At 45.0% G+C, this 16231-nt stretch overlaps 1 protein-coding gene across 1 annotated transcript; it reads left to right on the forward strand.

Moving 5' to 3' along the window:
• Positions 1-4955: 4955 nt before the first annotated feature.
• Positions 4956-15276, forward strand: s1pr1 (sphingosine-1-phosphate receptor 1; the record flags this gene model as incomplete). The annotated part of the gene is made up of 7 exons (XM_079507032.1): positions 4956-5024; positions 6849-6990; positions 7239-7317; positions 10876-11005; positions 11179-11433; positions 12030-12224; positions 14899-15276. The coding sequence occupies 7 exons, from the start codon at positions 4956-4958 to the stop codon at positions 15274-15276; spliced, it is 1248 nt and encodes a 415-aa protein (XP_079363158.1).
• Between the last annotated feature and the right edge of the window lie 955 nt (positions 15277-16231).

Below are 16231 nucleotides of genomic sequence, written 5' to 3' on the forward strand. Positions count from 1 at the left end.
TTAGCTAGTGGAGATGCAGGTCTTTAGCTAGTGGAGATGCAGGTCTTTAGCTAGTGGAGATGCAGGTGTAACGGGTTAGGGTTAGGGTTTAGCTAGTGGAGATGCAGGTGTAACGGGTTAGGGTTTAGCTAGTGGAGATGCAGGTGTAACGGGTTAGGGTTAGGGTTTAGCTGTAGTGGAGATGCAGGTGTAACAGACATTGGATTTATAAACAAATTTGTTCAACACAAAATACTGTGTTCAAGTTCAGGAGACTTTGGAAAAATAGCTATTCTCCTGAATGCTGCCTTCCTTCCGGCATGGAAAGGAGAGGAGGGCATTTTGCATTTCTTCCACCATGTAGTAAATGCTGCATTCGTGGTCTGGAGAGGGCAGTTGTTTTACAGACGGGTAAAAGGGCAGGGGCTGAAGCCCCCTTTGATGTCTATGTGTGCACGTCCCTGGCCTAACCAGTAACAGAGTCCCTAAAAAACCTTCAAATCCATAAACAACCCACTGGAACTGACCCATGCTTTCTACGGCATCGGCAGCTCCTGGCAGGATCCACCGGGAGAATCTAGACAGCTGCAGGACATGAGACTAATTAATTAGAGCGACAGAGAGAGAGAGGTGTGTGTGTGTGTGTGTGCGTGCGTGCGTGCGTGCCTGCCTGAGCATGACGTTAAACTGCTCCGTTGTAACTACCATCGTTAATGTAGTGGGTGCAGATTTAAGATGCATTTGCAACCTCTGTGTGCTTCAACACCATCACAACCTCTGTGGACACTGTGTGGTTCAACACCATCACAACCTCTGTGGACACTGTGTGGTTCAACACCATCACAACCTCTGTGGACACTGTGTGCTTCAACACCATCACAACCTCTGTGGACACTGTGTGCTTCAATTCAATTCAATTCAATTTCAATTCAATTTTATTAAAGTGTCAAATCACAAACAAGTTGAGCAAGCAATATTGCGACAATGGTAACGAAAAACTCCCCTTTAGGAAGAAACGTCAGGCAGAACCCGACTCTAGGGTATGCGGCCATCTGCCTCGACCGTGTCGGGGGAGAGGAGAGGGGGGGGGGGGGGTAGAGGGGGAATAGGGAATAGGAAGAAAGAACAGAAGAGAGATAGACAGGGTGGGCTCCATGGAGGGGCCTGGTCCACATCTGGTCCAGGTCGTGCACTGTGAGGCCGGGTCCACGGTCACACTTCTGGTGGGCTCCATGAAGTGGCCTGGTCCACGGTCACACTCGGCAGTCAGTTGGGGGTTAATATTAGAGGTCCACGGAACTGCGAAGTGGAGGACGAAAAGAGACTCCGGGGAGGGATTCCCCGGATGTTGGGTTAGTGGCAGGCCTTACTGGAGCCTATACAGTGTATATTACAAGCACTGATGGGAGACAAACCCACACAAACAATGTATTATGGTATTTTGCAGACACACAACACAGGTGCAGGGTTTGGCGGGAGTTTCCCCTTACTCAGTTCTCACCCTTATGACTTTATCGGGTGAGCGAGTACTGGAGACAAGTCTAGCTATAGGCTTTGTCGTAGAGAAAGGTTTTTAACCTAGTTTTGAATATGCAGAGCGTGTCAGCCCCACGGACCGAAGCCGGGAGAAGGTTCCACAGCTGAGGTGCCTGGGACCTAAACGCCCTGCCTCCTATTGTAACTTTTGATATTTTTGGGACAGTAAGCATTTTTGCATACTGTAAACGCACTGGTGTTCTATTTGGTTTGTAGGGATCGATGAGTTCTTTGAGATATTGTGGTGCCTGACCATTGAGAGCTTTGTAGGTGAGGAGAACAATTTTGAGGATTCTATTCTGTATTTAACCGGGAGCCAGTGTAGAGAGGCCAGTGAAGGAGTGATATGGTCTCTTCTTCTGGTACCTGTCAGCACACGCGCCGCAGCATTTTGAACTAGCTGTAGGCTTTTCAGAGACTTACTTGGGCAGCCTGACAATAGCGAGTTGCAGTAGTCCAGCCTTGAGGTAACAAATGCGTGGACAAGTTTTTCTGCGTCATTTTTGGACAGGATGTGCCTAACCTTTGCAATATTACGCAGGTCTTTGAGATTTGTTTGATGTGAGATTTGAAGGACATATCTTGATCAAAGGTAACTCCCAGATTCTTTACAGTGGCCTTGGAGGCCAAGGTAATGCCATCTAGGGAAAGGTTCTCGTCGGATAGTTTGTCTCTTAGGGGCTTAGGGCCAATAACGATAACTTCCGTTTTGTCAGAGTTGAGGAGTAGGTAATTACGGGTCATCCAACTCTTTATGTCTTTAAGACATGCTTGAAGTTTGACTAGTTGGTCCGTTTCGTTCGGTTTCATCGATAGATATAGTTGAGTGTCGTCCGCGTAACAGTGGAAATCTATAGAGTGTTCCCTGATGATGTTACCCAGAGGGAGCATATATAAAGAGAAAAGTATTGGTCCAAGCACAGAGCCTTGTGGAACTCCGTATTTGACCTTTTCACGTGTTGAGGATCCATCATTGACATTAACAAACTGAAATCGGTCAGACAGACAGAAACCATCACAACCTCTGTGGACACTGTGTGCTTCAACACCATCACAACCTCTGTGGACACTGTGTGGTTCAACACCATCACAACCTCTGTGGACACTGTGTGGTTCAACACCATCACAACCTCTGTGGACACTGTGTGGTTCAACACCATCACAACCTCTGTGGACACTGTGTGGTTCAACACCATCACAACCTCTGTGGACACTGTGTGGTTCAACACCATCACAACCTCTGTGGACACTGTGTGGTTCAACACCATCACAACTTCTGTGGACACTGTGTGGTTCAACACCATCACAACCTCTGTGGACACTGTGTGGTTCAACACCATCACAACCTCTGTGGACACTGTGTGGTTCAACACCATCACAACCTCTGTGGACACTGTGTGGTTCAACACCATCACAACCTCTGTGGACATTGTGTGGTTCAACACCATCACAACCTCTGTGGACACTGTGTGGTTCAACACCATCACAACCTCTGTGGACACTGTGTGGTTCAACACCATCACAACCTCTGTGGACACTGTGTGGTTCAACACCATCACAACCTCTGTGGACATTGTGTGGTTCAACACCATCACAACCTCTGTGGACACTGTGTGGTTCAACACCATCACAACCTCTGTGGACACTGTGTGGTTCAACACCATCACAACCTCTGTGGACACTGTGTGGTTCAACACCATCACAACCTCTGTGGACACTGTGTGGTTAAACACCATCACAACCTCTGTGGACACTGTGTGGTTCAACACCATCACAACCTCTGTGGACACTGTGTGGTTCAACACCATCACAACCTCTTACCTCTCCAGGACCTTCAGGATGTGTTTTATCTTCCAGGACCTTCAACATGTGTTTTATCTTCTAGGACCTTTAGGATGTGTTTTATCTTCCAGGACCTTTAGGATGTGTTTTATCTTCCAGGACCTTCAACATGTGTTTTATCTTCCAGGACCTTCAGGATGTGTTTCATCTTCCAGGACCTTTAGGATGTGTTTTATCTTCCAGGACCTTCAGGATGTGTTTTATCTTCCAGGACCTTCAACATGTGTTTTATCTTCCAGGACCTTCAACATGTGTTTTATCTTCCAGGACCTTCAACATGTGTTTTATCTTCCAGGACCTTCAACATGTGTTTTATCTTCTAGGACCTTTAGGATGTGTTTTATCTTCCAGGACCTTTAGGATGTGTTTTATCTTCCAGGACCTTTAGGATGTGTTTTATCTTCCAGGACCTTTAGGATGTGTTTTATCTTCCAGGACCTTCAACATGTGTTTTATCTTCCAGGACCTTCAACATGTGTTTTATCTTCCAGGACCTTTAGGATGTGTTTTATCTTCCAGGACCTTTAGGATGTGTTTTATCTTCCAGGACCTTTAGGATGTGTTTTATCTTCCAGGACCTTTAGGATGTGTTTTATCTTCCAGGACCTTTAGGATGTGTTTTATCTTCCAGGACCTTTAGGATGTGTTTTATCTTCCAGGACCTTTAGGATGTGTTTTATCTTCCAGGACCTTCAGGATGTGTTTTATCTTCTAGGACCTTCAACATGTGTTTTATCTTATAGGACCTTCAACATGTGTTTTATCTTCCAGGACCTTCAACATGTGTTTTATCTTCCAGGACCTTCAGGATGTGTTTTATCTTCTAGGACCTTTAGGATGTGTTTTATCTTCCAGGACCTTCAGGATGTGTTTTATCTTCTAGGACCTTTAGGATGTGTTTTATCTTCCAGGACCTTCAACATGTGTTTTATCTTCCAGGACCTTCAACATGTGTTTTATCTTCCAGGACCTTCAACATGTGTTTTATCTTCCAGGACCTTCAACATGTGTTTTATCTTCCAGGACCTTCAACATGTGTTTTATCTTCCAGGACCTTCAACATGTGTTTTATCTTCTAGGACCTTCAACATGTGTTTTATCTTCCAGGACCTTCAACATGTGTTTTATCTTCCAGGACCTTTAGGATGTGTTTATGTATCTTCTAGGACCTTCAGGGTGTGTTTATGTATCTTCTAGGACCTTCAGGGTGTGTTTATGTATCTTCTAGGACCTTCAGCATGGGGTCACGTGGAGGTCAACGGGGTGAAGGATTCACAACGTCTCCTCGTGGTTGTTACCTTACATAAGGAGGGAGTGGCGCCCCCTGGTGGACACAGAGCGCTACATCAGACAGACAGTAGGGAGATTTATCATTTATCAGATTTACATTCATCATTTTATCAGATTTACATTTAGTATTTTATCAGATTTACATTTACAGTGGATTAGAGTGGATGTTGTTCTTGTTTACTGTAAATCTCTCTGGATTAAGAGCGTCTGATAAATGAATACATTGTAAATTAAAGGTGAGGTCAGAGGTCGCCATGTAAGCAGTGTATTAATTAATGTCTACATTGTGAATTAAAGGTGAGGTCACCATGGAAGCAGAGACGTTGTATTCAGACCTGATCGCCACTCACTACAACTACACAGGAAAGTTCCGCAAGGTGAGTGCCTATAGCCCCTCCCCCTAGCCCCTCCTATGACCAGCTTTGAGTGTTTGTGTAAACACAGACATTGCATGAACACTTTTTTTATTTACTTAAGTAAAAGTAGTATTACTACTGCAATTGTAGAAATACAATTGAAGTAAATGTACCTGGTTACGTTTCCCCGCTGCGTATTGAATGTGAACTCTTAAGGTGTTTTTACCCCTCAACGTCTTCTGACAGACATACTAGGGTTTGGAACATGCAGCAAGCCCAACCCAGTCACTTTGAGTGGCGCCACACAAAGCCACGGGGGAACATTACTATTACTAACCCTACCCCCAAACCCAACCATAACATTACTATTACTAACCCTACCCCCAAACCTAACCATAACATTACTATTACTAACCCTACCCCCAAACCCAACCATAACATTACTATTACTAACCCTACCCCCAAACCCCAAACCCAACCATAACATTACTATTACTAACCCTACCCCCAAACCCAACCATAACATTACTATTACTAACCCTACCCCCAAACCCAACCATAACATTACTATTACTAACCCTACCCCCAAACCCCAAACCCAACCATAACATTACTATTACTAACCCTACCCCCAAACCCAACCATAACATTACTATTACTAACCCTACCCCCAAACCCAACCATAACATTACTATTACTAACCCTACCCCCAAACCCAACCATAACATTACTATTACTAACCCTACCCCCAAACCTAACCATAACATTACTATTACTAACCCTACCCCCAAACCCAACCATAACATTACTATTACTAACCCTACACCAAAACCTAACCATAACATTATTACTAACCCTACCCCCAAACCCAACCATAACATTATTACTAACCCTACCCCCAAACCCAACCATAACATTACTATTACTAACCCTACACCCAAACCTAACCATAACATTATTACTAACCCTACCCCCAAACCCAAACCCTAAACATAACTGCAAGCATCATGTCAGACCAAAGCAAGCTTTACTGTATCTGCAAAAAAACAAAATGATGGCGTGAGCAGGACTCGAACCCAGAAGGTATGGATTGAAAGTCTATTGACTAACAAGCCATGCTATGAGCTGGCTGCTGGAATGCTTTTCTAGACTAATAGATTATAACAACGCCCAACCCAACGCCCAGTGAGGGGAGGAGATGAGGAGGGGAAGGCTTTACTCCCACATCCCCTCCCAAAGGGGAAGGCTTTCCTCCCCCATCCCCTACCATAGGGGAAGGATTTCCTCCCCATCCCCTCCCATAGGGGAAAGATTTCCTCCCCCATCCCCTACCATAGGGGAAGGATTTCCTCCCCATCCCCTCCCATAGGGGAAGGATTTCTTCCCCCATCCCCTCCCATAGGGGAAGGATTTCCTCCCCATCCCCTCCCATAGGGGAAAGATTTCTTCCCCCATCCCCTCCCATAGGGGAAGGATTTCCTCCCCATCCCCTCCCATAGGGGAAAGATTTCCTCCCCCATCCCCTACCATAGGGGAAGGATTTCCTCCCCATCCCCTCCCATAGGGGAAAGATTTCCTCCCCCATCCCCTACCATAGGGGAAGGATTTCCTCCCCATCCCCTCCCATAGGGGAAAGATTTCCTCCCCCATCCCCTACCATAGGGGAAGGATTTCCTCCCCATCCCCTCCCAGTGAGTGGAGGAGATGGGGGGGAAGCTCCTCCCCCATCCCCTCCCATAGGGGAAGCTCCTCCCCCATCCCCTCTCATATTTCTCAGAGATATAGCTGAGGGGTGATTTCACGTGCCATCGTCTTAAGGCGGACTTTGTGATGTGTGTGTTTAAGGTGGAACCTCAGGACTCGGGTCTTAAGGCGGACTCGGTGGTTTTCATCATGGTGTGCTGTCTGATCGTCATGGAGAACATCCTGGTTCTGTCAACGATCTGGAGGACCAAGAAGTTCCACAAGCCCATGTACTACTTTATAGGTACTATTACTATTACTAGTACTACTGCTATTATGTACTACTGATGTACTACTAGGTATGTAGTTCCACAAGCCCATGTACTACTTTATAGGTATGTACTATTGCCTTACTTTATTATTATCATTACCATTCTACTTTGTTTATTACCATGTACTTATCATGTATGTACTAATGTACTACCTCATAGGAAACCAGTATATTATCATGTATGTACTACTGTACTACTCTACTACTGTACTACCTCATAGGAAACCTGGCGCTGAGCGACCTTCTGGCGGGAGGAGTTTATACCGCTAACATCCTGCTGTCTGGAGCTAATACCTACAGGTAGAGTTAACTACCACTTTAGATACCATAAATATTATTATTTATACCATTGATATCCTGCTGTCTGGACTAGTTATAGTTGGCTCGCTTCAGCAGCAGCGAGCCAACTATAGATATCTGACACTCCTCAAGACTTTGGCACCAACTACTCTTAAGAAACACCCAACTACTGCTACACACCTTCACTGATATAAACACCCAACTACTGCTACACGCTTTCACTGATAGAAACACCCAACTACTGCTACACTCTTTCACTGATAGAAACACCCAACTACTGCTACACGCTTTCACTGATAGAAACACCCAACTACTGCTACACTCTTTCACTGATAGAAACACCCAACTACTGCTACACTCTTTCACTAATAGAAACACCCAACTACTGCTACACTCTTTCACTAATAGAAACACCCAACTACTGCTACACTCTTTCACTAATAGAAACACCCAACTACTGCTCCACTCTTTCACTAATAGAAACACCCAACTACTGCTACACTCTTTCACTGATAGAAACACCCAACTACTGCTACACTCTTTCACTAATAGAAACACCCAACTACTGCTACACTCTTTCACTGATAGAAACACCCAACTACTGCTCCACTCTTTCACTGATAGAAACACCCAACTACTGCTACACTCTTTCACTGATAGAAACACCCAACTACTGCTACACTCTTTCACTAATAGAAACACCCAACTACTGCTACACTCTTTCACTAATAGAAACACCCAACTACTGCTACACTCTTTCACTAATAGAAACACCCAACTACTGCTACACTCTTTCACTAATAGAAACACCCAACTAATGCTACACTCTTTCACTGATAGAAACACCCAACTACTGCTACACTCTTTCACTAATAGAAACACCCAACTACTGCTACACTCTTTCACTAATAGAAACACCCAACTACTGCTACACTCTTTCACTAATAGAAACACCCAACTACTGCTACACTCTTTCACTGATAGAAACACCCAACTACTGCTACACTCTTTCACTGATAGAAACACCCAACTACTGCTACACTCTTTCACTAATAGAAACACCCAACTACTGCTACACTCTTTCACTGATAGAAACACCCAACTACTGCTACACTCTTTCACTAATAGAAACACCCAACTACTGCTACACTCTTTCACTGATAGAAACACCCAACTACTGCTACACTCTTTCACTAATAGAAACACCCAACTACTGCTACACTCTTTCACTAATAGAAACACCCAACTACTGCTACACTCTTTCACTGATAGAAACACCCAACTACTGCTCCACTCTTTCACTAATAGAAACACCCAACTACTGCTCCACTCTTTCACTAATAGAAACACCCAACTACTGCTACACTCTTTCACTGATAGAAACACCCAACTACTGCTACACTCTTTCACTAATAGAAACACCCAACTACTGCTACACTCTTTCACTAATAGAAACACCCAACTACTGCTACACTCTTTCACTGATAGAAACACCCAACTACTGCTACACTCTTTCACTGATAGAAACACCCAACTACTGCTACACTCTTTCACTAATAGAAACACCCAACTACTGCTACACTCTTTCACTGATAGAAACACCCAACTACTGCTACACTCTTTCACTGATAGAAACACCCAACTACTTCTACACTCTTTCACTGATAGAAACACCCAACTACTGCTACACTCTTTCACTAATAGAAACACCCAACTACTGCTACACTCTTTCACTGATAGAAACACCCAACTACTGCTACACTCTTTCACTAATAGAAACACCCAACTACTGCTACACTCTTTCACTAATAGAAACACCCAACTACTGCTACACACCTTCACTGATAGAAACACCCAACTACTGCTCCACTCTTTCACTGATAGAAACACCCAACTACTGCTACACTCTTTCACTAATAGAAACACCCAACTACTGCTACACTCTTTCACTAATAGAAACACCCAACTACTGCTACACTCTTTCACTGATAGAAACACCCAACTACTGCTACACTCTTTCACTAATAGAAACACCCAACTACTGCTACACTCTTTCACTGATAGAAACACCCAACTACTGCTACACTCTTTCACTAATAGAAACACCCAACTACTGCTACACTCTTTCACTGATAGAAACACCCAACTACTGCTACACTCTTTCACTGATAGAAACACCCAACTACTGCTACACTCTTTCACTAATAGAAACACCCAACTACTGCTACACTCTTTCACTGATAGAAACACCCAACTACTGCTACACTCTTTCACTAATAGAAACACCCAACTACTGCTACACTCTTTCACTGATAGAAACACCCAACTACTGATACACTCTTTCACTGATAGAAACACCCAACTACTGCTACACTCTTTCACTGATAGAAACACCCAACTACTGCTACACTCTTTCACTAATAGAAACACCCAACTACTGCTACACTCTTTCACTGATAGAAACACCCAACTACTGCTCCACTCTTTCACTAATAGAAACACCCAACTACTGCTCCACTCTTTCACTAATAGAAACACCCAACTACTGCTACACTCTTTCACTGATAGAAACACCCAACTACTGCTACACTCTTTCACTAATAGAAACACCCAACTACTGCTACACTCTTTCACTAATAGAAACACCCAACTACTGCTACACTCTTTCACTGATAGAAACACCCAACTACTGCTACACTCTTTCACTGATAGAAACACCCAACTACTGCTACACTCTTTCACTAATAGAAACACCCAACTACTGCTACACTCTTTCACTGATAGAAACACCCAACTACTGCTACACTCTTTCACTGATAGAAACACCCAACTACTGCTACACTCTTTCACTGATAGAAACACCCAACTATTGCTACACTCTTTCACTAATAGAAACACCCAACTACTGCTACACTCTTTCACTGATAGAAACACCCAACTACTGCTACACTCTTTCACTAATAGAAACACCCAACTACTGCTACACTCTTTCACTGATAGAAACACCCAACTACTGCTACACTCTTTCACTGATAGAAACACCCAACTACTGCTACACTCTTTCACTGATAGAAACACCCAACTACTGCTACACTCTTTCACTGATAGAAACACCCAACTACTGCTACACTCTTTCACTAATAGAAACACCCAACTACTGCTACACTCTTTCACTAATAGAAACACCCAACTACTGCTACACTCTTTCACTGATAGAAACACCCAACTACTGCTACACGCCTTCACTTATAATCTCTGTTCAAACTGTGACATGTTCATCTTACTGTGGAATCGCACATTGTTCATGAATATTTGAAATGTTCTGTAGTTTTAGAAATATTTTACTATAAAATTATAATGGAAGTAAACTTTGTGGTTTGTAGTTCCTCCGGGAAAACAGTGTGTTCGTTAGTATTAATTTAACATAATTATAATGTAATTACAGGTTAACTCCCACCCAGTGGTTCCTCAGAGAAGGCAGTATGTTCATTAACAGTAATTATAATGTAATTAACAGTAATTATAATGTAATTAACAGTAATTATAATGTAATTACAGGTTAACTCCCACCCAGTGGTTCCTACGTGAAGGCAGTATGTTCGTAGCGCTCGCTGCCTCAGTCTTCAGTCTACTCGCCATCGCCATCGAACGCCACCTGACCATGCTGAAGATGAAACTACACAACAAGGTTTGATTGGTCAGAGAAACAATGACATCGTTTTGGAACCAAGATGGCCGCAGCACCAGGAGGTGGTCAGATTGTATCTCTGTGGTCTCCACCAATCATATTGTGTCTCTGTGGTCTCCACCAATCAGATCTCTCTGTGGTCTCCACCAATCAGATCTCTCTGTGGTCTCCAGGGCAACACGTGTCGTGTGTTCCTGCTGATCAGCGCCGTGTGGCTGGTGGCCGCCGTGCTCGGAGGGCTGCCTGTGATTGGCTGGAACTGCATCGACGTGATGTCACGCTGCAGCACGGTGCTTCCTCTCTACCACAAGACCTACATCCTGTTCTGCACCACCGTGTTCAGCGTCATCCTGGCCGCCATCGTGGTGCTCTACGCCCGGATCTACGCCCTGGTCCGCACGCGCAGCCGCAAGCTGGTGCTGCGCAAGGTATGGTCTACCCGCCCTGGTGGGGACATAGGGCCGCAAGCTGGTGCTGCGCAAGGTATGGTCTACCCGCCCTGGTGAGGACATAGGGCCGCAAGCTGGTGCTGCGCAAGGTATGGTCTACCCGCCCTGGTGGGGACATAGGGCCGCAAGCTGGTGCTGCGCAAGGTATGGTCTACCCGCCCTGGTGAGGACATAGGGCCGCAAGCTGGTGCTGCGCAAGGTATGGTCTACCCGCCCTGGTGGGGACATAGGGCCGCAAGCTGGTGCTGCGCAAGGTATGGTCTACCCGCCCTGGTGGGGACATAGGGCCGCAAGCTGGTGCTGCGCAAGGTATGGTCTACCCGCCCTGGTGAGTACATAGGGCCGCAAGCTGGTGCTGCACAAGGTATGGTCTACCCGCCCTGGTGAGGACGAGGAGGTAGCAGTAACCCCAGCGGTGGTAACCCTCCCAGCAGCAGCAGTAAAAGCTGTGTGTGTGTGTGTGCGTGCGTGCGTGCGTGCGTGCGTTTCTCAGGTGTTTAGCGGTCGTAGCGGTAGCAGCAGTAACCCCAGCGGTAACCCCAGTAATAAGAGCTGTGTGTGTGTGTGATTCTCAGGTGGTTAACGGTCGTAGCGGCAGCAGCAGTAACCCCAGCGGTAACCCCAGTAATAAGAGCTCAGAGAAGTCCATGGCGTTGCTGAAGACGGTGATCATCGTGCTGAGCTGCTTCATCGCCTGCTGGGCACCGCTCTTCGTCCTCCTCCTCCTCGACGTGGCCTGTGAGATACGCATGTGTCCCGTCCTCTATAAGGTAGGGCAAGGGGACCTTACACCACTCAGTTCACACGGGTGTGTTTTTTACAATATAGATTGGAGTCCCAGAGGTAGAAATGCCATTAAATGGGGGTCCGTAGCGCTAATGCATGTCAAACTGGAGGTCCTTGAAAATGTTCTCTTATGGGGGTCCCTGGCATATGTTTTCAAATGGGGGTCTGCAGGCTGATGAGTGTCAATTTGGGGGTCCTTGACATGAACAGGTTTTAACTAGGGCCGGGACTTTAACGCGTTAATTGAGATTAATTAACTACAGAAAAATGTACGCGGTAAAAAAATTAACGCATTTAATCGCACCTTTTTTTTCCACGGCGGAACGTTTCAAACTGGGCGCATTTCTAGGCTCATTAGGCTGCTGCACTCCTTGCACGGCTTGCAGGGGGAGCAGCAGTCCAGTCCACTCTACACTACAGCTCCGTCAGACAACAACTTACAACACCCAAACGTTTGCTCCGTGGATGGGACATTTAGATTTAAAAGCTATCGGATGGACGCGTGGATAGCAGCATGGTTGTGTGCAATATCAGAGGGAAAGGATCCATAAGCCATATGACCAATGTTAGCTTCCATTCTAGCTATGGATCAGAGCTAGCTTCCATGCTAGCTGCTTCAGCTTAGCATGTCTCGCAGAGTAGAAGCTTGCACGCCTTGCAGAGGCTCGCAACATACTGAAGCAGCAAGTGTGAAAGTCCGTGGTCAGACAATGGTCTGCCCCAACCCCATGTGAAATGCACTCCCCAGCTAGTTCATTCCACCGTTTTTTATTTTGTTCCTTTGTCTAAGTGTTTACCCCCTAATAAAGTTGTTTTTATTTTTTTTCTCATGCCCCACCATGTAAAGCACATTTGAGTATTCATAGACACTTTATATAGGCACTTGCTGCACTTGTTTATCTGTTGGAGAAAAGAAAGTTGTATTGCTTAAAGGGGAATACCCCTCATTTTCAACATTTTTCTATGGAGTAGAAATAATAAAAAGTCACCCCATTTTGTGTTGCCTAGAACTGGAGGTCTGACAAAAAACAATAACACTATGAAGTACAGCTTTGTGATGTCACTGAGATGTACTTGTTACTGTTACTGATCTTTTTCAGACCTCCAGTTCTAGGCAACACAGAATGGGGTGACTTTTTTATTATTTCCACACAACAGCTCTAAGGTATATTAATGACAGTAAAATGTTGAAAATGAGTGGTATCCTGTAGTCACTATTCATTGATTCACTGGGATACCAAAAAACATTTGAAAAAAAGGTTTATCACTGTTCTCGGGTTGAATATTGATATGCGATTAAAATGCGATTAATCGAGATTAATTAATCACAAAGCTTCTAATTAAAAATGTTAATCGAGTCCCAGCTCTAGTTTTAACCACTGCTCTGCAAGGTAGGGATGAGTCTGATGAATCCATCAGTTCAGTGGTTCCTGCTTCTGGTATTAAACTACAGGCCGAGTGGTTCCTGCTCTGGTATTTAAATATGTTTTATTTAAACTACAGGCCGAGTGGTTCCTGCTCTGGTATTTAAATATGTTTTATTTAAACTACAGGCCGAGTGGTTCCTGCTCTGGTATTTAAATATGTTTTATTTAAACTACCGGCCGAGTGGTTCCTGCTCTGGTATTTAAATATGTTTTATTTAAACTACAGGCCGAGTGGTTCCTGCTCTGGTATTTAAATATGTTTTATTTAAACTACAGGCCGAGTGGTTCCTGCTCTGGTATTTAAATATGTTTTATTTAAACCACAGGCCGAGTGGTTCCTGCTCTGGTATTTAAATATGTTTTATTTAAACTACAGGCCGAGTGGTTCCTGCTCTGGTATTTAAATATGTTTTATTTAAACTACAGGCCGAGTGGTTCCTGCTCTGGTATTTAAATATGTTTTATTTAAACTACAGGCCGAGTGGTTCCTGCTCTGGTATTTAAATATGTTTTATTTAAACTACCGGCCGAGTGGTTCCTGCTCTGGTATTTAAATATGTTTTATTTAAACTACAGGCCGAGTGGTTCCTGCTCTGGTATTTAAATATGTTTTATTTAAACTACAGGCCGAGTGGTTCCTGCTCTGGTATTTAAATATGTTTTATTTAAACCACAGGCCGAGTGGTTCCTGGCTCTGGTATTTATATATGTTTTATTTAAACTACAGGCCGAGTGGTTCCTGCTCTGGTATTTAAATATGTTTTATTTAAACCACAGGCCGAGTGGTTCCTGCTCTGGTATTTAAATATGTTTTATTTAAACCACAGGCCGAGTGGTTCCTGGCTCTGGTATTTATATATGTTTTATTTAAACTACAGGCCGAGTGGTTCCTGGCTCTGGTATTTATATATGTTTTATTTAAACTACAGGCCGAGTGGTTCCTGCTCTGGTATTTAAATATGTTTTATTTAAACCACAGGCCGAGTGGTTCCTGCTCTGGTATTTAAATATGTTTTATTTAAACCACAGGCCGAGTGGTTCCTGGCTCTGGTATTTATATATGTTTTATTTAAACCACAGGCCGAGTGGTTCCTGGCTCTGGTATTTATATATGTTTTATTTAAACTACAGGCCGAGTGGTTCCTGCTCTGGTATTTATATATGTTTTATTTAAACTACAGGCCGAGTGGTTCCTGCTCTGGTATTTATATATGTTTTATTTAAACTACAGGCCGAGTGGTTCCTGGCTCTGGCGGTGCTGAACTCGGCCATGAATCCTCTGATCTACACGCTGACGTCCAACGAGATGCGCCGCGCCTTCCTGCGCACGCTGCTCTGCTGCGTGGCCTGCCTGCGGCCCGCCGTGGCCAGATGCTCCGCCTCCTCCACTAGCTCCTCCTCCTCCCGGCCACATGGGGGCGCCGGCGTGGAGTTCAGCCGCAGCAGCAGGTCGGGGGACAACTCGTCCCCGTCACGCCACAACAACAAGGACGAGTACAACTCGCCGTCCTCCCGCGACACGGTCGTTTCGGGCGGCGAGTACAACTCTCCGTCCTCCCGGGAGAACATCGTGGTGTCGTCTGCAAACGTTGCACCTTCGTCATCGTAGAAATAAAAGAGACCTTCTGCCGTTTTGTCCGACGTGGCATTTCTTCTCCTAACCCTGATATGACTGATACGTCAAACATGTTCTATAGTTACTGGAACTATACGTTGGAACTATTGTGTTCCTCAGATACAGGAACTCAAAGGTCTTCAGATACAGGACGTATAATTTGGAACTATATGGTCTTCACAAACAGGAACTATATGGTCTTCACATACAGGAACTATATGGTCTTCACAAACAGGAACTGTATGGTCTTCACATACAGGAACTATAAATTGGAACTATATGGTCTTCACATACAGGAACTATAAATTGGAACTATATGGTCTTCACATACAGGAACTATATGGTCTTCACAAACTTCACAACTATTATGTTCCTCGGATACAGGACTTTTCACATACAGGAAGTATTTTTTATGCCACAATTTTCTAATTTTCTAATTATCTAATGTAATCCTGGGCGCTAGTACACTTCCTCTGCCAACCTCGGGAGAGCAACGGACTGACCTCATGCTTCCTTCTATGCATGAGGACTCCAAGCTGCTTCTTTTCACCCGATAGGATTGGGAGTTTCCCCGGTTCGGCGTAGCGCGTGGAAGGAACACGTTATTCCGACCAGTTCCTTTCCCCTCCATCAGGCGCCCCAGCTGGCCAGGGGGAGGCAGTATAGAGACCAGTTCCTTTCCCCTCCATCAGGCGCCCCGGCTGGCCAGGGGGAGACAGTATAGAGACCAGTTCCTTTCCCCTCCATCAGGCGCCTGGCTGGCCAGAGGGAGGCAGTATAGAGACCAGTTCCTTTCCCCTCCATCAGGCGCCCCGGCTGGCCAGGGGGAGGCAGTATAGAGACCAGTTCCTTTCCCCTCCATCAGGCGCCCCGGCTGGCCAGGGGGAGGAAGTATAGAGACCAGTTCCTTTCCCCTCCATCAGGCGCCCCGGCTGGCCAGAGGGAGGCA

Source organism: Electrona antarctica (assembly GCF_951216825.1).
Source record: "Electrona antarctica genome assembly, chromosome: 7".
Taxonomy (NCBI): domain Eukaryota; kingdom Metazoa; phylum Chordata; class Actinopteri; order Myctophiformes; family Myctophidae; genus Electrona; species Electrona antarctica.